General features: G+C 41.9%; 1 protein-coding gene across 1 annotated transcript in view; it reads left to right on the top strand.

Annotated features, from left to right (window-relative positions):
• GRIN2A (glutamate ionotropic receptor NMDA type subunit 2A) overlaps positions 1–19,506 on the top strand; it is an 812,513-nt gene extending 793,007 nt beyond the window's left edge. Inside the window, exons 13-14 of the mRNA XM_075317910.1 lie at positions 4,690–4,928; positions 13,612–19,506. Of these exons, the coding sequence (XP_075174025.1) occupies positions 4,690–4,928; positions 13,612–15,399 (2,027 nt within the window). The 3' untranslated portion in view covers positions 15,400–19,506. The remainder of the gene's footprint in view (positions 1–4,689; positions 4,929–13,611) is intronic.
• The last annotated feature ends 4,019 nt before the right edge of the window (positions 19,507–23,525 follow it).

Raw genomic sequence — 23,525 nt, 5'->3', positions numbered from 1 at the left:
ATCGGTTGAGCCCCCTTTTGAAAAAGAAAAAGATGCTTTGCATGAAGCACTCTCAAAAATACGCGTGTCTTTCCCGTCCCCTGGCTGACACAGGGGAAGAAAAGTACTCTGAGAGCCATGACTTGTTCATCTTGGTTCTTTTAGAAACACAGCGCGGGGACTCCAACCACAGTCTCCCTTGTTTCCACTAACTGGGCCACACACACCCCACTTGACTGGCATCGGTTGAGCCCCCTTTTGAAAAAGAAAAAGATGCTTTGCATGAAGCACTCTCAAAAATACGCGTGCCTTTCCCGTCCCCTGGCTGACACAGGGGAAGAAAAGTCCTCTGAGAGCCATGACTTGTTCATCTTGGTTCTTTTAGAAACACAGCGCGGGGACTCCAACCACAGTCTCCCTCGTTTCCACTAACTGGGCCACACACACCCCACTTGCCTGGCATCGGTTGAGCCCCCTTTTGAAAAAGAAAAAGATGCTTTGCATGAAGCACTCTCAAAAATACGCGTGCCTTTCCCGTCCCCTGGCTGACCCAGGGGAAGAAAAGTCCTCTTAGAGCCATGACTTGTTCATCTTGGTTCTTTTAGAAACACAGCGAGGGGACTCCAACCACAGTCTCCCTCGTTTCCACTAACTGGGCCACACACACCCCACTTGCCTGGGATCGGTTGAGCCCCCTTTTGAAAAAGAAAAAGATGCTTTGCATGAAGCACTCTCAAAAATACGCGTGCCTTTCCCATCCCCTGGCTGACACAGGGGAAGAAAAGTCCTCTGAGAGCCATGACTTGTTCATCTTGGTTCTTTTAGAAACACAGCGCGGGGACTCCAACCACAGTCTCCCTCGTTTCCACTAACTGGGCCACACACACCCCACTTGCCTGGCATCGGTTGAGCCCCCTTTTGAAAAAGAAAAAGATGCTTTGCATGAAGCACTCTCAAAAATACGCGTGCCTTTCCCGTCCTCTGGCTGACCCAGGGGAAGAAAAGTCCTCTGAGAGCCATGACTTGTTCATCTTGGTTCTTTTAGAAACACAGCGCGGGGACTCCAACCACAGTCTCCCTTGTTTCCACTAACTGGGCCACACACACCCCACTTGCCTGGCATCGGTTGAGCCCCCTTTTGAAAAAGAAAAAGATGCTTTGCATGAAGCACTCTCAAAAATACGCGTGCCTTTCCCGTCCCCTGGCTGACACAGGGGAAGAAAAGTCCTCTGAGAGCCATGACTTGTTCATCTTGGTTCTTTTAGAAACACAGCGCGGGGACTCCAACCACAGTCTCCCTTGTTTCCACTAACTGGGCCACACACACCCCACTTGCCTGGCATCGGTTGAGCCCCCTTTTGAAAAAGAAAAAGATGCTTTGCATGAAGCACTCTCAAAAATACGCGTGCCTTTCCCGTCCCCTGGCTGACACAGGGGAAGAAAAGTCCTCTGAGAGCCATGTCCACATTGTCAGTGGACAGACACGTGTGCTTATCTGACAGCAGACCCCCAGCAGCACTGAAGACAGGTTCCGAGAGAACGCTGGCTGCAGGACACGACAAGATCCTCAAGGCGTACGTGGCGAGCTCAGGCAATTTATCAAGATTGGAAGCCTAAAATGAGCAGGGCTCAAGTTGCACAATAATGGAATCGATGTTTCCTTGCATATACTCATATATCTGTGTGTCCTCCTCTTTTTCCTTGTCCAGCTGTTTTGTTTTCGCATGAGTATATGTCCTTGTCACTTTCCCATGTGTTTGAGTTGTTTGTCACCTTTTGGACACCTTTGAGGGTGTTTTCTAGGTGTTTTTCTGTGTTTGTGATTGCCTGCCATTGTTTCCTATGCAGTTCGAGTTCGGTTCGTCGAACGTTCGACGAGCCGAACTCGAACGGGACCTCCGTTCGGCGATCCGACCTCGAGCCGAACCGGGACCGGTTCGCTCATCTCTAGTAAATCTACACCACATCTGAGCACCTCAGCAAAGTTACCCACTCTACAAGTATACATAGGAAACTGCAGATCACCAAAATTGAAAGGGCGAAAAAACTCCCAGATACATAGTAAACCTATAAAGAAGTGGAGTCACGTAGTCATCAAGATTTTACCAAAAAAGTATGTCTTTATTAAATATACAGATGGAATAAATAACAAACACAAGTAAAAGTGCATAGTTCAGGACAAGAGAAAAGTTGATAAAGTGCCAATGTTGAAAAACATATGAGAAGGGTTGGACTATTGTGCAGGCATCAGTAGTCAGAAACATATGTGATAGGCAGGGAAAAACAACCTGTCAAAATTAATTATCGTTACATATACCTGTGCGAGTTTAACACTCACCCATAAAATCCCTCATCAGCAAGAAGCATCACCGCAACCCTAACGCACGTTTTTCGTGGGCTTCCTTTGGTGGGAGGGATTTTATGGTGACTGTGTGACTCCACTTCTTGATACATTTACTATGCATAGTTAAATGTTTACTTTTTTCTCTTATTTTAACAAAATTAAACTCTTTTCCTAAAAATGTTGTAATGAAAAATGCTTATAGATACGCATCCAAGAAGCCTACATGTGCAATAAAACGCTGTATTGCTTTGGTATGTATGGATGGAAAATTTGGCTAATTCAGATGTTCATAAAAATGCCACATGCATACTTTACGAGGTAGGACATCCCAATTAAATGATTTTATTTTGAGGAATTTTGTATTAAAAACAAAAATTCCCAGTGTCCATCTCCACTGGGTAAGTGCAACATATATATCATATTGAGATCTCACTCTCTGTGATTCGCGCAAGTTTACTCAACACAAATTAAATGTTTGGGAAAAACTTGGCAATGATGGCAAGTTTGAATTTCAAATGATTTGCTCATCTTTACCATTGTCACCAACTGTCCGGGCTGTAGTAATACCAAACACAGGCCACAATCCACTTTCTTTGCCATATTCAACTGTATTATTATAGAGGAAGTGGAGGATATTGTGGAATGTATGGTGTATCACTCGTCTCTTTCACAGCATGATAATATTACACTAAAGAGCAAAAGGGTAACAATGGTTGGAATGTTTTACTTTCAGGCTTCATATCTTATCGTCTACTATAGCTTCAAATGTGAGACTATCTTCATTTTATATTCTTCATATTGAATAGCAGCTCCAAGCTAATTACATTGGCTTTATTTGTTAAGCACAGGATATGTATCAATATTATATTGATTCCTCTGAATAAAGAAAGCTTCTCATAACAATTAAAATGTCCTGATTGATCTGTTTTGGAAAGGCCTAAGGACAAAGGGTTTTATCATATGTAACCTATTTTTCTGGACTCTCATAGGTCATTATTCTGTACTTTAATGGTTATTTCTGTTTTGCAAAGTATTTGACTTTGTGTTTCCAAATGTCAACTGGCATATATTTTTGATTTAAGCACCTGAGGCCTGTGTTTTAATTGACGAGAAAGCATGCTATGAATTTCCAATTGTTTTATAATCTATCCAGCAAGGCAAAAAAAAGCAATGTTAAATCAATTATGCATTATGTTTCTATATAACAAATGCAGTTCTAAATCTCTCTCAAATATTTCTTTTTTTAAGAAATTAGATTATTGAACTTTTCCATGAAGAGTAAAGTAATACATGTTATAAGTATTAGAATGCAAAAAACATCATCAGTAAAAACATCATTTACTTTAATGAACCAAGAGTTTTATATGTTCACTTTGACACTCATGTAGCTCTGACGTCTCCACAGGTCCACGTCATCAGATTGCCATAGTGTTTTTAGATTCGGATATAAGGTGATCGTTCAGACTGTCATATGACTCACCCAGCACGGCCTCTGTGGTTGTTGCCTCGAGGTCACATGACCTTTCATTCAATGAGGCCGGAGCATGTTATCTCCATCTCTGCCTCTACCAACATCATCGAGGGATCACATGGTCCGCCTGATTCTGACGTCATCACCAGTCCACATCATCGCATTACTGCAGATATTTGTGATAATTTTTGTGGAGCGCATACTGCGTTCCAAGTACCCGGATAAGGGGTGGCCATTCCGGATGTCATATTATCCACCCAGCAACGCCTTTGTGGGCGTCACTGCGGAGTCACATAACCCTTCATTCAGAGAGGATGGATCAGGATATCCCTATCTCCACCTCTACCGATGTCACAGAGGAATCATGTGACATGCTTCTGAAACAAGGAAAATGGGGTATGATATCCCCATCTCACAGAGCACATCATATAATCAATTTCATTAATATATCCTCCATCAATTACTCAAAAATATAACCATGTTAATTACCAGGTTGATTTTACCTATAAGACATCAACTAACATCATTTGATTCCGCCCCTTCTGACATCACCTCTAGGTCATGTGACATGCTACATTCCCAAACGGTACTACAAGGACAGCATTAATCTCGCTGAGAACGTATCATATATCCCATAATATGTGGGGCCATCTCTCAATAAGATCTCAACTTCCATAGGAGTCATGCTAGAGAAATACGTTCTGAAATACCAATAAACCTGTATAATTTTCAGTCAAAATGTTAAAATGCTATAAACATTTGACAGCTATGTTGTAAGAGGCTGCAAAAATTATTTATCTGAATTACTTCATCATTAGTATTCCTGTTAAGGGCCAGATATTTGATTGTAATGCCATTTGATGAGATAAGTAAACAATAATTATTTGTCACTTAGGTGAAATGGAAGAACTGGAAACGTTGTGGCTTACTGGTATCTGCCACAGTGAGAAAAATGAAGTTATGAGCAGCCAGTTGGATATTGACAACATGGCCGGTGTATTCTACATGCTCGCAGCTGCAATGGGCTTGAGTCTTATAACTTTTGTATGGGAACATTTATTTTACTGGAAACTCAGATACTGTTTTACAGGTGTTTGTTCAGGAAAACCAGGACTGCTGTTCTCAATAAGTCGGGTAAGTCATAAAAATGATTATAATAGTAATTATAGTCAAAATAGTATAGCTAGTATATCAAATATAACCAGGTTTTGTGACTAATATTGAAGTTTTTATTCTTGTTCACTATATCACTCAATCAAAAGACTGATGAACTATAAATTGAAAATTTCTAAAAGCTGGCCAGCCACATAAGTGTTAACTTTCGGCAACGATCTCGAGTGTAATGGGATCTGTCCACTGTCCCTCGATAGTAGATGCGGGGGCTAAAGAAAATATATAAAGTTACATTTCAACATTATTTTTGTTCCTTTGAAATGTAATTTATATCTAGAGCCGTCAAGATTGTATCTTTTCTTTTATATGCGTATATATATTGTGAGACTGTGACCGGGGTTATCTATGATGGCCGGTATGTCTCGCCCCGGTTGTGCTCACTCCATGATAATCCACTATAGGGTTAATGCTGTTTTCCCTACAGGCTGAAGGGAGGGATAAATAGATTCAGGAACAAGGGCAGGTGTGCCTGGTGTGAGGGGGTGATCACATCTCCCTGAGCTCTCTGCTGGAGAGGCACATATGTAATATTGTGGACTGTTTCTTTGGAATAAACCGTGTGCTGTGAACCTTGGTGCCTGGATCCCGTGTCTTCTGCAGCGCAGCCGACGACGCTACCTCACATATGGTGGAGAATCGGCGGGCATGACAGCCGGTGAGGTGTAGCATCCATTCCTGGTGACCCAGTAGCACATGTCCTGGATTCGAGCGGCTATACTACAGCCCAAACCCGGCGACGCCATGGAGGACATACTAAAGCATTTGGCTCAGGCTAATGCACAGCAGCAACAGACCAATGCACACCTGCTCCAATCCTTGCAAATGCAGGAAAAAAAATTCCAAGAACAGATGGATCAGGCCAATGCACGTCAGCAGCAATCCTTGCAAGTGCACCAAGAACAGATGGAGCAGGCCAATGCACGTCAGCAGCAAGCCTTGCAATTGCAGGAAAAAAGGCACCAAGAACAGATGGTTCTCCTGGCCAAGTCGATCCGTGCCGGACCGGCAGCAACAACCCCGGGACCGGGTGACGACGGCAGCGTCCGGAAAGCGGTGAGACAAGCGTTGCAAAAGATGACCCCGGGTGATGATGTGGAAGCGTTCCTGGCGGTGTTTGAACGGGTGGCCGAGCGGGAAAAGCTGCCGACCCCGCAGTGGGCTGAGGTATTGTCACCTTATCTGACGGGGGAACCCCAAAAAGCATACCTGGACCTCTGTACCGAGGACGCCATTGACTATGTGACCCTGAAAGCCGAAATACTGGCTCGGTTGGGGGTGAATACCTATGTACGGGCTCAGCGGGTAAATCAGTGGTTCTTTGAGGAAGCCAAACCCGTACGCTCCCAGGCCTATGACTTGTTACATCTTGTAAAAAAGTGGTTGCAGCCTGACACTCTGAGCCCGGCGCAAATGGTGGAAAGGGTAGTAGTGGATCGTTTTGTGCGCACTTTACCCGTCACCGTTCAACGGTGGGTCGGACAGGGTGACCCGAGTACCCTGGACCAATTAGTGTCCCTGGTAGAGCGGCATGTGGCTACGCAGGACTTGATACGGGACACTGAGACTTTGCGTACCGCCCGGCGGTTCGGCCCCTCCAAACCTAGGGCCAAGGACCCACCGCTGACACCGGTGCGGGAGTCCGCTACCGTCCCGTCTGAAGCTGCACCCTCCGTCCCTGAGGTCCGGAAAACTATGTACCCTAAACGACAACTCGTCAAGGGGGTGTCCTTCCCTATTAGATGTTGGCGGTGCCAGCGGGTGGGACATATGGAAGCCCAGTGTCCACTCACCACGGAGCCCATGGATTGTGGGGTTACCCGGCGGGGTTCAATGTATGCTCAGGTGGTGTGTACCGCTGACCTGGTCTACCCAGAGACTGAGCCCCACTTGTGCCAAATTCAGGTGAATGGATGTCCGGTTACAGGCTTGTTGGATTCCGGAAGCTTAGTGACCCTTGTGCGATCAACCCTAAGGGCTAAAGTAAAGGCCACCGGACGTACCGTGGGGGTGGTTTGCATACATGGGGACCGCCGAGACTATCCCACGGGGATAGTCACCATCACAGCACCTTGCGGTCAGGTGCAACATGAGGTGGGACTTATTAATACTCTTCCCTATGATGTGATCCTAGGAAGGGATCTGCCCTATTTTTGGACTTTATGGAAGGGACCTCCTAAGTCCCCTCAGATATTGGTCAGTCCGGGACCTGAGCCCTACAATCCTGAATCCGGGACGCCTGCCGTAGGGGTCCCCATGATAGGGACAGGATGTGAACCTGATAGGTCGCCCCTAGAGGTATTGGCAGGAGAGGCTGAGACGGTCGAGCCCATCCCGGAGTTGGAGGCGTCCCCGGATACGTTTGGGACAGCCCAACTCCAGGACCCTACATTAATACATGCCCGGAGTCGGGTGACAGTAGTTGACGGGGTGGCACAGCTGCCTGGTGCCCAGGTAAGATACCCCCATTTCGCTCTTAAGCAGGATTTACTCTACCGGGTAGATGAAATACGGGGCGTAGGGGTAGAGCAGTTGGTGGTGCCCCAGCCGTATCGCCGGCGGGTCCTCGACTTGGCTCATAAACACCTGATGAGTGGTCACCTAGGGGTCAAGAAAACGCAGGAGCGAATATTGCAAAGGTTCTATTGGCCCGGGGTCTTTGGGGAGGTAAAACGGTTCTGCGAAACCTGCCCGGAGTGTCAGCTTACCGCACCCCTGACCCACTTTCGCAGTCCGTTGGTACCGTTACCCATAATAGAAGTCCCTTTTGAACGGATAGGGATGGATCTGGTGGGGCCCCTCGTAAAGTCTGCTCGAGGGCACCAGCATATCCTAGTGATCGTTGACTATGCCACCCGGTATCCAGAGGCGATACCTCTCAGACATACTGCAGCCAAGCTTATAGCTCGGGAGTTGTTTGCTGTGTTCTGCCGGGTGGGGTTGCCCAAGGAGATCCTTACGGATCAGGGGACCCCATTCATGTCTAAAGTGACCAAAGAGCTATGCCGGCTACTCCAGATCAAGCAGTTGCGTACGTCTGTGTATCATCCTCAGACGGATGGTTTAGTGGAACGATTCAATAAAACCCTGAAAACCATGCTCAAAAGGGTGATTTCCAAAGACGGGAAAGACTGGGATATGATGCTTCCCTATTTGATGTTTGCCATACGAGAGGTGCCACAGGCATCCACGGGGTTTTCGCCTTTTGAATTGTTATACGGGCGACATCCCCGGGGATTGTTGGACCTGGCAAAAGAAACCTGGGAGCAGGAGCCCACCCCCCATAAAAGTGTGATTGAACACATTTTGGGTATGCAGAACCGCATAAGCGCGGTCATGCCAATTGTGAAGGAGCATTTACAGGAGGCTCAGGCCGCGCAAAGCGGCCGCTACAATAGACAAGCCACCGTGCGGACCTTTAATCCCGGGGATCGGGTGTTGGTATTGATTCCCACGGCGGAGAGTAAATTCCTGGCTCAGTGGCAAGGCCCCTACGAGATAAAGGAAAGAGTCGGGGTGGTTAACTACAAAGTATTGCAGCCCGGTAGGCGGAAACCTGAACAAATATACCATGTCAACCTATTAAAACCTTGGCAGGAACGGGAAAACCTGATGGCTGTTTTTTCCCCACCTCCCTCCTCTTCGGGTCGTTCACATCCGGCTCCAGCGACCTCCGGAGGGGACGAACCGGAAGTAAGGATTGGAGAAGCCCTCACCAAGACACAGAGGCGAGAGGCCAGACGGTTGGTTCAGCAGAACCCCGATGTCTTCTCCGAGCTGCCCGGTAGGACCAGTCTGATACGACATGATATTGTCACCGAGCCCCACCTGAAGGTACGCCTGAAGTCATACCGGGTACCGGAGGCTCGACGACAAGCCATATCAGAGGAAGTAAAGTCAATGTTACGCCTGGGGGTCATCGAAAAATCCCGGAGTGAATGGGCTAGTCCGATTGTCCTAATACCAAAACCCGATGGCTCCTTAAGGTTCTGCAATGACTTTAGGAGATTGAACGAAATATCCAAGTTTGATCTCTACCCCATGCCCCGGGTGGATGAGCTGATTGATAGGCTGGGACAGGCGCGATACTTTACCACGCTCGACCTGACCAAGGGGTACTGGCAGGTGCCACTAACGGAGTCCGCCAAGGAGAAAACCGCTTTTGTTACGCCGGAGGGTCTCTTCCACTATGTTGTCTTGCCTTTTGGGTTACATGGCGCTCCGGCCACGTTCCAGAGGTTGATGGACTTAGTGCTGGAACCCCACCAGGCGTATGCTTCAGCGTACCTTGATGACATCATTATTTACAGCTCCGATTGGCAGACCCACTTGGAACAGGTACAAGCGGTGGTGGACGCGCTTCGAACAGCCGGATTGACAGCCAATCCCAAGAAATGTGCGTTGGGACTCACGGAAGCCCGCTACTTGGGCTACGTAATAGGCCAAGGAGTGATTAAGCCCCAAATTAACAAAGTGGAGGCGATCCAGAAGTGGCCTAGACCCCTGACCACGAAGCAGGTTAGGGCCTTCCTGGGTATCGTGGGGTACTACAGGAGGTTTGTAAAAGATTTTGCGGGACTATCAGCCCCCTTGACGGACCTTCTCAAAGGCAAGAAGTCCGTCATGGTGCGCTGGACTCCGCAGGCCGAGGACTCCTTCCGGGCCCTGAAGGAGGTCCTGTGCGGACAGCCCGTTCTTGTAAACCCTGATTTCCGGAAAGAGTTCATAGTACAGACTGACGCCTCGGAGGTCGGCCTGGGGGCAGTGCTGTCTCAGGTGGTTCAGGGGGTGGAACACCCCGTCACCTTCTTAAGTAGGAAGCTCACCCCTCCCGAGCGGAATTATAGCGTAGTGGAGAAGGAGTGTCTGGCGATCAAGTGGGCCTTGGAGTCCCTACGCTATTACCTGCTGGGACGGCAGTTTCGCTTGGTGACGGATCACTCTCCACTGGTCTGGATGAGGTCCGCCAAGGAACGGAATGCCCGGGTTACCCGGTGGTTCCTTTCTCTGCAGAACTTCCGGTTTACGGTTGAACACCGGGCCGGTAGGTTGCAGGGCAACGCCGATGCCTTGTCCCGCGGCCCATGTTTGATGGCAGGAGTTCAACCCCGCACGCTTGAACTGAGGGGGGGGGTATGTGAGACTGTGACCGGGGTTATCTATGACGGCCGGTATGTCTCGCCCCGGTTGTGCTCACTCCATGATAATCCACTATAGGGTTAATGCTGTTTTCCCTACAGGCTGAAGGGAGGGATAAATAGATTCAGGAACAAGGGCAGGTGTGCCTGGTGTGAGGGGGTGATCACATCTCCCTGAGCTCTCTGCTGGAGAGGCACATATGTAATATTGTGGACTGTTTCTTTGGAATAAACCGTGTGCTGTGAACCTTGGTGCCTGGATCCCGTGTCTTCTGCAGCGCAGCCGACGACGCTACCTCACAATATATATATATATATATATATATATATATATATATATAATTGCCTTATTCTGCCTGTCTTGCTCCAAAATAATGTCATTACAGTGACAACCGTCGCATTGGCCGCTCGGCTCGGCCCGGCCATGCCCCCGCACGCATTGGCCCGCTCGGCTCAGCCACGCCCCCACACACTTTTACCCGCTCGGCTCGGCCTGGCCACGCCCCACACACACTCTGCCAACTCGGACACGCCCCCGCACACTGTGCCCGCTCAGCCACGCCCCCTGAACACTGTGCCCGCTCGGCCACGCCCCCGCGCACTGTGCCCGGTCGGCAACGCCCCCGCACACTGTGCCCCTCGGCCACGCCCCCGCACATTTTGCCCGCTTGGTTACGTTCCCTGCACACTGTGCCCGCTCCACAAAACGCCCCCGCCGCACACTGTGCCCACTCGGCCATGTCCCCCCGCACACTGTGACCACTCGGCAATGCCCCCCGCACAATTTGCCCGCTCGGCCACACCCCCACACACTTTGCCCACTTGCCCATGCCCCCCACACACTTTGCCCACTCGGCCACGTCCCCCGCACACATTGGGCACATATACACCTCCCCCCAGGACTTCAGGACTACTCCATCTATTAGACACCTCCCCCCAGGACTACTCCATCTATTAGACATGTCACCGACGGGAATACTCCACAAATTAGACACCTCCCCCCAGGACTACTCCACCTATTAGACTTCTCTCCCCCCAGGACTACTCCTCCTATTATACTCCTCCCCCCAGCACTACTCCTCCTATTAGACTCCTCTCTCCCCAGGACTACTCCTCCTATTAGACTCCTCTCTCTCCAGGACTACTCCTCCTATTAGACTCCTCTCTCCCCAGGACTACTCCTCCTATTATCCTCCTCTCCCCCCAGAACTCCTCCTATTATACTCCTCTCTCCCCAGGACTTCTCCTGCTATTATCCTCCTCTCCCCCAGGACTACTCCTCCTATTATCCTCCTCTCCCCAGGACTACTCCTCCTATTATACTCCTCTCTCCCCAGGACTACTCCTCTTATTATCATCCTCTCCCACCAGGACTACTCCTATTATCCTTCTCTCTCCCCAGGACTACTCCTCCTATTATATTCCTCTCTCCCCAGGACTACTCCTCCTATTATACTCCTCTCTCCCCAGGACTACTCCTCCTATTATACTCCTCTCTCCCCAGGACTACTCCTCCTATTATCCCCCTCTCCCCCCAGGACCACTCCTCCTATTATACTCTTCTCTCCCCAGGACTACTTCTCCTATTATCTTCCTTTCCCCCCAGGACTACTCCTCCTATTATACTCCTCTCTCCTCAGGACTACTCCTCCAACACACACACACAGCACAAAACATACCTCCCCCAAAACACACACACACACCCCACACCCACACAAACCGCACAACACACACAACGCTGCAGACACACAGCGCTCCACACACAACGCAACACACAACAACACCGCTCTCTCACACCCCCACCCAGACAACACCCAGAACATTTACAGCGCCCTACACAAACACTTGGTAACTACACACAACAACATCTATATATATATATATATATATATATATATATATATATATCTATATCTATATCTATAATAAAAATCATACATGAACTACACAATAAATTCTAGAATACCCGATGCGTTAGAATCGGGCCACCGTCTAGTATATATATATATATATATATATATATATACATACACTGTATATCACTAAACTGAGTACACTCCTCCCATTTTTTTTATGAAATCAATTTATGGGATACATACCACTACAGATATGACACTTTGCTATAATGTAGCAGATATAACAGGTCAGATTTGGTGTAACTTCTAAATATACATACACTATACATATACACACAGTATATATATATATATATATATATATATATAGATATAGATATATATATATATATATATATATATTTATATACATAAATATATAAATAATAATATATATATATATATATATATATATATATATATATATATATATATATATATATGCCTGTCAGGAGCTATGTAGAGATTGTTATTTACTATTGTTTTGTAATCTTTTCTGTAGCAATTCATGATCTACCAAATGATAATTTCCATTAATGTTTAGATACTTGTGTCATAATCTATTCTAAATTCAGGAGCTGAGGGGCTAAAAAACGCAATAGGGTTGTATCCAAAAGATATATTAATGACATGCAAGGACTTCCTCAACTTGTCAGGACTTGTGCTCACCTTTTCAGGTTGTGGTGACCACAACACAAGAAGCAGTTAGTATAATTGCAGAGCTGCTGTAGAATCCACAAACCAAGGATTCACCTCATTCAGGATGGAAGGAATGTGTGATTATGTAAATGGAAGAACCAGGATACACAAGCAGGATTTATAGAGGTTTATTAAATGCGTTTCACCATGTTTCACACTTCATCTTCAGCACAGACCAGTTTGAGCTGAAAAATAAGCGTGGAACACTTTGAAACGTGTTCAATAAACCATTAACAAATCCTGCTTGTGTATCCTGGTTCTTCCATTAAGATAATAATATAAATCAAATAGAAAACCGGTTTTAAATGCCGCGCTAAAAACCACAGATGCTGTAGATAAAGAGATTTCCTTTATTTCACAGTTCTACGCGTTTCAGAGACATCTCCGTCTCCTTCCTCAGGAAAAGAAATCATATTACAAACAACAGGCCACAGGACCTATATATAGAAATACAAGTAGCCACATATGTTTGTAATATGATTTCTTTTCCTGAGGAAGGAGACGGAGATGTCTCTGAAACGCATAGAACTGTGAAATAAAGGAAATCTCTTTATCTACAGCATCTGTGTTTTTTAGCGCGGCATTTAAAACCGGTTTTCTATTTGATTTATATGATAACCTGCTTTCCGGGGCCGCTGCTAAACCACATAAAACCACTCACATGCGATCATAGGGGGTTCTGACTGGCACAACCCTACCAGGTGAGTGTATCTCTTTCTGTTCTGTCTCTCTACCCTCATACCGGGTAAGACCCTATTGCGCTTTTTCCCCCCTACAGCATTAAGATAATAACACATTCCTTCCATCCTATGGACACTCTAACCTCAACAATTACCAAAATGTAGTTATATAAGACAGCTTTTATTTAATCATGTCTTATAGTAAGAATAATATGTTGTTGCATATGTTTTTTAGGGCATTTACAGCTGCATTCATGGCGTGCACATAGAAGAGAAAAGAAAATCATCAGATTTCAGCTTTACTGCTTCCCAAACTAATATGTTGAAATTACTGAGATCTTCTAAGAACATTGCTAATTTGACAAATCTAAACTCTTCTCAATGTAATTCACCAAAAAGGGCATCTGATTATTTACAAAGAAGTTCACTGCTGATGGATATTGTTCTAGACAAAGGAAACCTAATCTATTCGGATAACAGACCGTTCCCACAAAAAGAGATTTATGCAGAAAATGCACATGATCTCACTATGCTAGCTAGTAATCGCCATAAAGACAACCTCAACAATTATGTATTCCAGGGTCAGCATCCACTCACACTGAATGAATCCAATCCTAACACTGTTGAGGTTGCTGTCAGTGCAGAACCAAAGGTGAATTCTAGGCCAAGGCAACTTTGGAAGAAGTCAGTGGAAACTTTGAGGCAAAATCAAGGTTCAATCAATGAAAATGGAACCGATGAGCCTAAGTTATCAAGTAAAAATCAACGCTTTCTTCCAGAAGATGGGCATTTTTCTGATGCTTCTGAGACATCGAGTAGAGCAACTTGTCATGTAGATCATGAAAATAATAGCAAACACCACAAAAGTAAAGACAACTTAAAAAAGCGATCTGTTTCCAAATATCCTAGAGATTGTAGTGAAGTTGAGTTGTCCTACTTAAAAACCAAACAAGGCACCACTCGTGATAAAATTTACACAATTGATGGTGACAAGGAACCAAATTTCTTGATTGAGCAGCCCCAATATGTTGAAAATGCCCCTGTTCAAGAGGAAGGAAGCTATCCAGAAGTGTACCAAGATCATAATGACAATTATAGAAAGTCCGAACCTTCCCTACACGGGAATAGGACTCCAATACATAATGAAGATAGTCTTCCAAATAACGACATACAGTACAAGCTGTTTAGTAAGCACTATACTTTAAAGGAAAAAAATGCATCCATGACTGAAGCTAATGACAGATATAGGCAAAATTCTACACATTGCAGAAGCTGTCTTTCAAATGTACCCAGTTATACTGGTCACTACTCTGCTGCCAGGTCCCCATATAAGTGTGATGATTGCCTGCATATAGGAAATCTATATGATATTGATGAAGATCAAATGCTACATGACGCTCCCAACTCTATGCACTCTGAAGATGTTTATGAGCACAACTGGATTGATAATAACGCTCTACAATTTCAGAAGAAGAACAAGTTGCGGATTAACAGGCAGCATTCTTGTGACAATATAAATAAGCCCAGAGAATCTGACTCTGGAAGGCCACCCCGTAGTATAAGTTTGAAAGATAAGGAACGATATCTAGAAGAAAGTCCCTTTGCTAACATTCTTATTGTCCCCCATGAAAAACTATTGGGAAACAAGACTCCACTTTTTACACAATCTTTAAAGGAAACTAAGAGGAGCAAGTCCCTTTATCCTGACATTACCACCGATAACCCATTTCTGCATTCTTTTCACGACAACCAAAAACTGAGTCATGGACGGAGCTCCTTGGACATATATAAACAATCCTCAACATCAAAATCAAGAAACGATAACTATTTAAGATCAACAATTAAATCCACTACTTCATACTCCTCGAGGGATGGACGAATACCCAACGACATATGTGTTTCAGAGTATGTTATGCCTTATGTCTCAAGCAAGAATAGTCTGTACCCAACTCCAAGGGTTGTAAATTCCTGCAGCAATAGACGTGTATTTAAGAAAATGCCTAGCATTGAATCAGATGTTTAAAATGTTTTTATGTATGTATGTACAACACATGTTACATTCAAGCCTGAAAATATAGTGTAGCTGCCGACACTTTAGAGGCGATCCATCATAGAATAATAATTTAGAAGACCATTTCTGTAGGGCTTCCAGGTTTACTTTGAAAAAAAATACAGTTTTTGTCACTGGATTTGCCCAATTTAATTTTATACTGTCAGCAGTCATGGATAGTTGAAACGTGGTGGACTAATGATACATGTCTTCCACAAGAAGACAAGCTATCGAATACTTATGCTTTGCTAAGTTCAAAATGGTGACCTAATTCTATCTAAAAACAAGAAAATACAGTAGAAACCCTCAACAAAAAAGAAGCCCATAATATATTGATATCCTATACAAATATTTACTGATGGCATTATTTCCGTAGGATAAAATAAGCCATGGGAAAGAAAGATACAGCCTGATTTGTAGAAATCGGCAGCTATAATTTGATCAACCTTGCCATTATACAACACTAGAAAGAACACCATATATTGTTATTTGTCATCTAATCTTTTTACTAGCAATTGAAGCAATATCGTATGCATGTAGTTTGACACAAAAGTGTTTTATGTAAGAATGCATTTGCACAGTCACAAGGGGATAAGTAAAATCAACTTTTACGTATTGCTCCTAATAAAAAAAAATAAGTGTTTTAAGTCTGTCTACCATAATCTGCAGAACATGAGGACTGAAGAAGACTGAAACAGTTTACCTTTTTTAAAGTTATGCTCTGAAGACAACTACATGTCAATATGGATAGCCATGATCAATTTACAGTCAATTTTTTAATTTTTTTTTTTGTATTATTTATCATCATTTCAACTTATTATGTAATAAAATGATCAAATAAATTATATGCCAGTGTCAATTGCCACAAATTCAACATCACAAAGTAGTCTAGGATATCACAAGTATTCCAAACTGGTACCTTATGTATATATTTGTATATATACTTGTATAGTATGCTGAAACACCTACCACAGTTGTAGATATATTGGTTCAGTGCATAGCTATATATACTGTATATAGAGATCAGTACAAATGTAGCACAAAATGGTGCATTTACTTGAGTGTAAGAATTTACCATTAATGCCGAAATTAACCTCTTGAACTTCATTCTTATTTTTTTGGAACCCCTTTTGGCTTTTACCTTTTTATTATTTCATCTGACTTGTTTATTGTTCCTCACATTACTTGGTGCATGATAGTTTGCTATTATTGCATGTCTTCATGTAAACTATACAAGAAGTTAAGGTACAATACAGTTAGAGATGCAAATTGCAAAAAAAAAAAAAAAAATTGAACCCAATTTTTAAAAAAAGAAAAAATTGTCAAAATATAATTGGCTTTCGAAGAGCAAAAAAAAACCCAATTGCCCAATGTACTCATTTCAAATTCACGGTTCTGAGAAAGGATAATTCTTACAAAAAATTAATAGTGACTGTTTTTGAGGCTGCTCCGGGATAAGCATAGGGGGGGAAAAAAACTTTTGCAGGTACCAAGGTTGCATGTAAGATTGTATCTAAATGCACATTTTTTAAAAAAATGTTCACTGTGGGTTGAATAGTATATTTATAGCTATAAGAATATATATATATACATATATATAAAGTGTATTTTTATTATATTTCATTTGCATTTTTATCAATTTTTATCTCTAGTCTCTCATTAAAACACACAGGAGCAGAGAATATAGAATATATTGGACGTCTATTAGGCACTAATTTAATTACTTTTTGCAAATATTCAAGGGTGGAACAAATAAACAAGGCCTTTGTGCAAGGATGATTTATAGGAGCCCTTGCTTTCTAATGGTGGATTCAAAAGCACCCCATAGTACCTGTCTCACAATCTAAACATAATTTGGCTTAGAAATTAGTTTTCTTCTACTTATTTATTTGAATTCCTTCTAATTAGCAATATGACACTTCTGGCTGCTATTAACAATTGATGAAAGGTCTCTCATATGATTAGGGGTTGGAAAGTTGGGCTTGTTTAGCTTAAAGTAGAAAAAAGACGCCTCAGAGGAAATCTCATTTATATGTATAAATATATGTGTGGTCAATACATAGGACTGGCACATGACTTATTCCTTCCAAAGACCTTACCTAGGATGCAAGGGTATTCTTTATGGGTGGAAGAAAAAAAAAAATTCTGGTAACGTAATAGGAAAAGATTCTATACAGTTACAGCAGTCAGACTATAGAATGCCCTACTACAAGATGTAAAAGTGTCATACACTAAAACAGTTTTTAAAAAAGAAAGAGCTGGATGCTTTTTCTCACAACAAATGCCGAATGGTAACAATTTATTGAACTTTTCACTTTCAAGCTCCATATCTCACCATTCACTCCAGCTTCAAAGGTGAGACTATCGTCATTTTATAGTCAATCTTCTTGATTATCTCATACATAAAGTTGACTTGTGACTATTTAGCATATGATTAGTTATGATGATTCTTGTCATGTCACTGCATTGTCACTGTTTTGCTTTTCGGGGTGGAAAAAAAAATCTCCCTGTATACTATAAATTACCACATGTTCTCACATTCCCTAATAGCTCAGTGTGATATTAGGTTGATTCCAAAGAAAAGGTCACTGTCACTGGTTCCAATCAAGGAGCAGCCATGAAGACGATTTCCCAAGAAAAGAGAACTGGATCATCCAGCTCATCAATAGCAGTTTCTTGGCCAAGAAAATTGCAAAATGGCATAATGTGAGTACCATGACAGTTGGAAGAATATGAAATGAAGTCCATACATCCAATCAAAACCTAAGAGGTGGAAATCCAGACAAAATATTGGAGTCAATAAGTTGGCTCATCACAAGGTCTATCAGTTCTGGTGCGACAAATTTGGCAGAGGAGGTGGCTTGTATGCTTTGTAATAGTGATCCATGCATACACTGTGCCATGTGCATTAAACAAGTCTGGTATGGTGGCCCGAAAAAAGGTGAATAAGCCTCGACTTCAGTATTGTCATAAGAAGGGTTGGCTCTAGCTTGCAAAAGAAGTATGAAAAAGTGGAAGTAGAAGATTGAAAACTGGTGATTTGGAGCGATGAGATGAAAATTAATAGATGCAGCTGTCATGGATACAAGTGGATCTAGAAGAAACAATGGGAAAATGGGCTAACAAATTGAAAAGTTGAAGGAACTGTTAAGTTCTGTGGAAGGAGCCTAATGATATGGGATTTTTTTGTAGCCAAATTCTTTGAATACTTAACCAGGATCAATGGTGATCTCAATGTTGAGCTATATATATATAATTATTCTTTCAAGACAAGTTACTTTGTACACTCAAGTACTATGGGCATGGAAAGGACAACATAGTGTTCCAGAAAACATATTACTCCAGATGAGGGAAAAGGGGGAAGAAAAAATCAGCTCACTTGAGACTAATCTACATTGTATGCAGAGGACTTGGTTACGGAGCTGCCATGGTCAAGAGCTGCACAGTACAGTAAAAAACAAAGAAATATTGCTCCAGAATGGTCCTGATAAAACTTCACATTTATTTGTACAATTAAAATGTAGGACAACCACACATGATGTATGCAGACCCCAAAAAATTAACACGTTTCAGCCAGGTGCCTTAATGATGGTATCATGATTAAGGCACCTCGCTGAAATGTGTGTTTTTTTCTGTACATTCTAATTGTATATTTTAATTGTACAAATAGATATGATGTTTTAACAGGACCATGCTGGAGCACTAGTTCTTCGTTTCTTGATCATAGTGTTCCAGCAGGACAACCCGAAGCCTACATCAAGATTGTTAAAGAAATAGTTTAATGACAATAAAGTAGAGGTGCTGGATTGGCCCCCACAGTCAACAAACCTCCACTTAATTGAACACTTGTGGGTAGAGCTGAAGAAAAAGCTGTATACATACCTAAGAGAACCGACCAGTATACACCAATATTGGAAAAGTGTAGAAGAGACCTGTGATCAGATTTCATTTGTGACCTGCTTGAATCTGATTAGGAGTATGCCTAGAGGGGTTCAGGCTGTGTTGAAACTCAAAAAGTATTTACAAATTAAAAAAAAAATAAAATTTAAATTTTTAAGAGCAAAACAGTAACAATGCAATGACATGACAAGAATCTGCATAACTAATCATATGCTAAATAGTTGCAAGTGAAATTTATATTTGAGATGGCCAAGATGATTGTCTATAAAATTAAGATAGCTTTACGCTCAAAGCTCTAATAGATTGTGAGATATGGAGCCTGAAAATCAAAAGTTTAAAACATTGTTACCCTTTTACTCATCAGTATAAATATTACAACGATTGGAAATGTACAACTAAAGAAAGGTTGAACTTGATGTATCTAAGTAATTTTTCAACCTATATAGCTATGTATAACATGGTAGTGGTCCTGCTAATTTGTGAAACTGCACAGGTTGCATATACGGAAAGCTTGTCCATGAATGTGTTAGTCTTGTAATATAACTAATGGATTCACTGACGTTGAATGTAGACATAAAGACAAAACAGGTCAATAAAGATTTAAAGAAATTAAATTGGGCATTTTCTAAACAAAACTTTCCTTAGCTTCACACTAATGCATGACTTAACTTGAGAAAAACTAATGCAGTCATGGGTTTTAGTAACCAATCACATCTCTGTTTTTATAACCTATATCTGTAAGATTTGATTGGTTCCTCTGGAAATTACCTCCTTTTTTAAAGAGACTGTGCTGTTTAGATGAATAAAACTTTTATGTTCACACGTAAAACTTGTGGCCATTACAAAATAATCTAAGAGATTCCTTCCATCAGAGAGTTTTGTGTCTACATCTACATTTTCTTTCCAACCTCTATGACTGCATGCATGTGTGCATGAAGCCAGTTTGGCATGAATTATGGAAACGTAAATTACAATAACGTAGCCACAATTTTCACACTAATTCAACCCTTCTTAGCAATAAAGTGGTAAAATGATTTGTAAAGGTGGAATATAAGGTACCTGTAAATTATATGCTGTGTATAAGTTTCGATTTGGATATTGACTATTAGTTCATTCGGCATTAGTGACATCATTCAATTTGTAAATTGGCTATTATGGGGATTGTCCAGGACATTAAAAAAAATAGTCAAAGAACCACAACACTTATAGAACATGCAATTAAGTTTTGACCTTTTTGATAAGTCCGTATACGAAAACTGTAAGACCGATCAACATTTTGGCCTACCCCAGACCAGTCATGGCAATGAAATTCAAAGATCCAGCTCACCTAATCTAAGGAGAAACACCCGGTGGGATGGTGCAAGGAAATTGATGAGCAGTCATGCAGTCCAATGTAGACAGGCTTGAAAAGGATATCCAGCAAACACATTTCGTTATAATAAAAATCCAAAATTTTATTCCATAATAGTTAAAAAACACATCCGTATTTCAATTCCATGTTAAAATCCTGTGAATGTTCACAGGATTTTAACATGGACTTGAAATCCGATTGAGTTTTTTAACCATTATGGAATAAAATTTGGGGTTTTTATTTTCCGGAACGTGTTTGCTGGATATCCTTTTCAAGCTTAGTTATGGCAGCTATCCTTTGTTTATAAAATAAACAAAAACTGAAAGCTAAAATTAAAAATTATGATAGCCAAAAATATGAAAAACTAAACAATGATTTTTAAATATCCTGTCTCTCATGCATTGAATGTCGTTGTTTACTTGCTCTACTGTGATGATGGTATTTACATCACTGTTACCGCTGCAACCAATCTCATGCCAGACATGCCGCCATAATGACTGAAGCCATCACATGGATGTACTGCGTGATTGCTGACGCACAGTAAACATACCGGCAGGAACCGCCAGTGTGGAGATGCAGGAGGAGGGAACTTAATAGCTACTAGATATGTTGTTCTTCAAATTTTTATTTTTTTTAAATCCTGGACAAAACTTTAATTTAGTCATTGATCATTAATGAACTCATAGACGACATGGGTGGATTTCAGTTTACCTGCACTAGGCCTTTCTCAACAATGTTACCGATTCTTACTGTATTCAGGGCTCATTCTGTTTAGCATTTATGGGTTGTTTATTCATTTATGAAAACATTTTCAGATTCAAAAAAAATCAGAGTGAAAGGCAGCGTTTGTCATCTAGGGTTTCCTGGTCCAATATGGTTCCTTTTACGTAGGTGCCAACCCCTATAAAGTTCTGACAGCTGAATCATGTAATATGACAGCAATTCAACAAAGCAAGTGAAGGAGAGTTAAAATAATTTACAGCTCTAGTGTCACTATAAAGGCTCTGTAACACCTTCGTATAATATGGACAAGTGCTATCTGATGTTCTGTTTTCAGATTAGAACGGTTTCTCAGATGATCTATGTCCGGAGAAGCAGGAGCTGCCAACACCAATATAGTAGACCAAAAATTCCATCGAGGGATCATATCTAAGTGAGGGATAAAAATTATTTTTTATTTAAAGTCTCATATAAAAAAATTTTTTAAAACAAATCCTGGCAATATGTTAAATGCAGTCCCAAAAGGTAATGAAAGATCATGATTCAGATCATGAAGGCGTGTTACCCGAAACGCATAAACTTTCATTATATTTTGGGACTGTATTTAACATATTGCCAGGATTTTTAAAAAAAAAAAATTTTATATGAGACTTTAAATAAAAATTGATTTTTATCCCACACTTGGATGTGATCCCTCCGTGGAATTTTTGCTCTACTATATTAGTGTTTTAATATAGGGAAGTGCCGATCAGCGTGTTTTTTCACAAACCGATTCAACGTGAGAAAAAATTGCAGCAAGCTTTGATTGGCAGCATATGAAGGATCATGGGCCCTTATAAGTCAATGGGTGTGTGTGAAACATCGGACTGCACTTGCTGTCCGATATACACAGAGACAGGCAATGGAGAAGATGGAGAGAGTAATCTCACCACGTTCTCCTCACCTGTTCTCCAATTCTCGCATGCACAGGCATAGTTTGCAACAGAGTTATAGCTGAATGTCATTAGCATACTGCATCCAATGCTATCTGCTAATGTAACCCGGCCCAATAGCCAGCCTCCAGATTTCAAATAGATACAAGAGAAGCTTGCATCAGTTCTCAGGTCTCAAATATAGATGGATGCCTCTTTGGGTGCAGTACATGGAACAAAGCAGCCGGCTCCTGAGCAGTATAATCCAAAAAGTGCAAATACCAGCATCCACAAAATTAATAAAAACATCACATTTATTGATCCATAAAATATTAAAATGACAGATACTAGCAGGTCTACGCGTTTAAAGCGTATGACATTCTGAATCATGACATAATTAATAGCGTGATATGCTCGAAACGCGTAGCTCTACTAGTGCCTATGTAATTTTAATATTAGACGGATTAATAAATGTGATGTTTTTATTAATTGTGCGAATGCGTATTTGCACTTTTTTGATCCAGATTTGCTTCACTCCTTAAAGTACCAATACCCCTTAGGTAACTGTCGTTTGACACCCATACAAATTAACACTTATGTGTTTCACTTTAAAAAGAGGCCAAGAATGCTGTTAGACACCTCTGATCGCAAGTAACCTCGGACAGAACAAAAGGAATGGGTGTTTATTTTCAAACTGACAATAACTATCTTCCACGGTATCAACTTTATTCTGATATGTATGGGCGTGTAATGATCATTTTTGATTGTGATATATATAGGGGGCTTAAGGGGCTCCTGTTGTTTTACCCTTATTTGCCCTGAATAAAATTGAATGAGTTTTGTGTCTAAAAAATAAAAAATTAAACAAATAATTATTTTTTATTAATTTAAAATCACAAAAAAAAACCAACGCAAAAGATAGCTTTTTTGTAACTTCTGCATTATATAAAAATAATTGTGGAACATTATTCAGTATTTATAGGGGCTGTTTAATTTTATTAAATACAGAAATAATACAAGGTGCTTCCAAAAATAGCAACTTTCCACTTATTAAACATAGACTTTTAATAGTGTATGGATTGTTGTCACGGTTATCACTAACCTTGGAGTCAAATAGAATGCACTTGTAAGATGTTTGATGTTTGAGCTTGCACATTGCTGTGAAGCCGATCATATCACCGCAGTTGGCAATATTTAATGTCCCTACTCTCCTCAGA

Source organism: Anomaloglossus baeobatrachus, chromosome 7, assembly GCF_048569485.1.
Source record: "Anomaloglossus baeobatrachus isolate aAnoBae1 chromosome 7, aAnoBae1.hap1, whole genome shotgun sequence".
Classification (NCBI taxonomy): Eukaryota; Metazoa; Chordata; class Amphibia; order Anura; family Aromobatidae; genus Anomaloglossus; species Anomaloglossus baeobatrachus.
The sequence above is the reverse complement of the archived record's forward strand: the minus strand, read 5'-3'. Positions and strand labels throughout refer to the sequence as shown.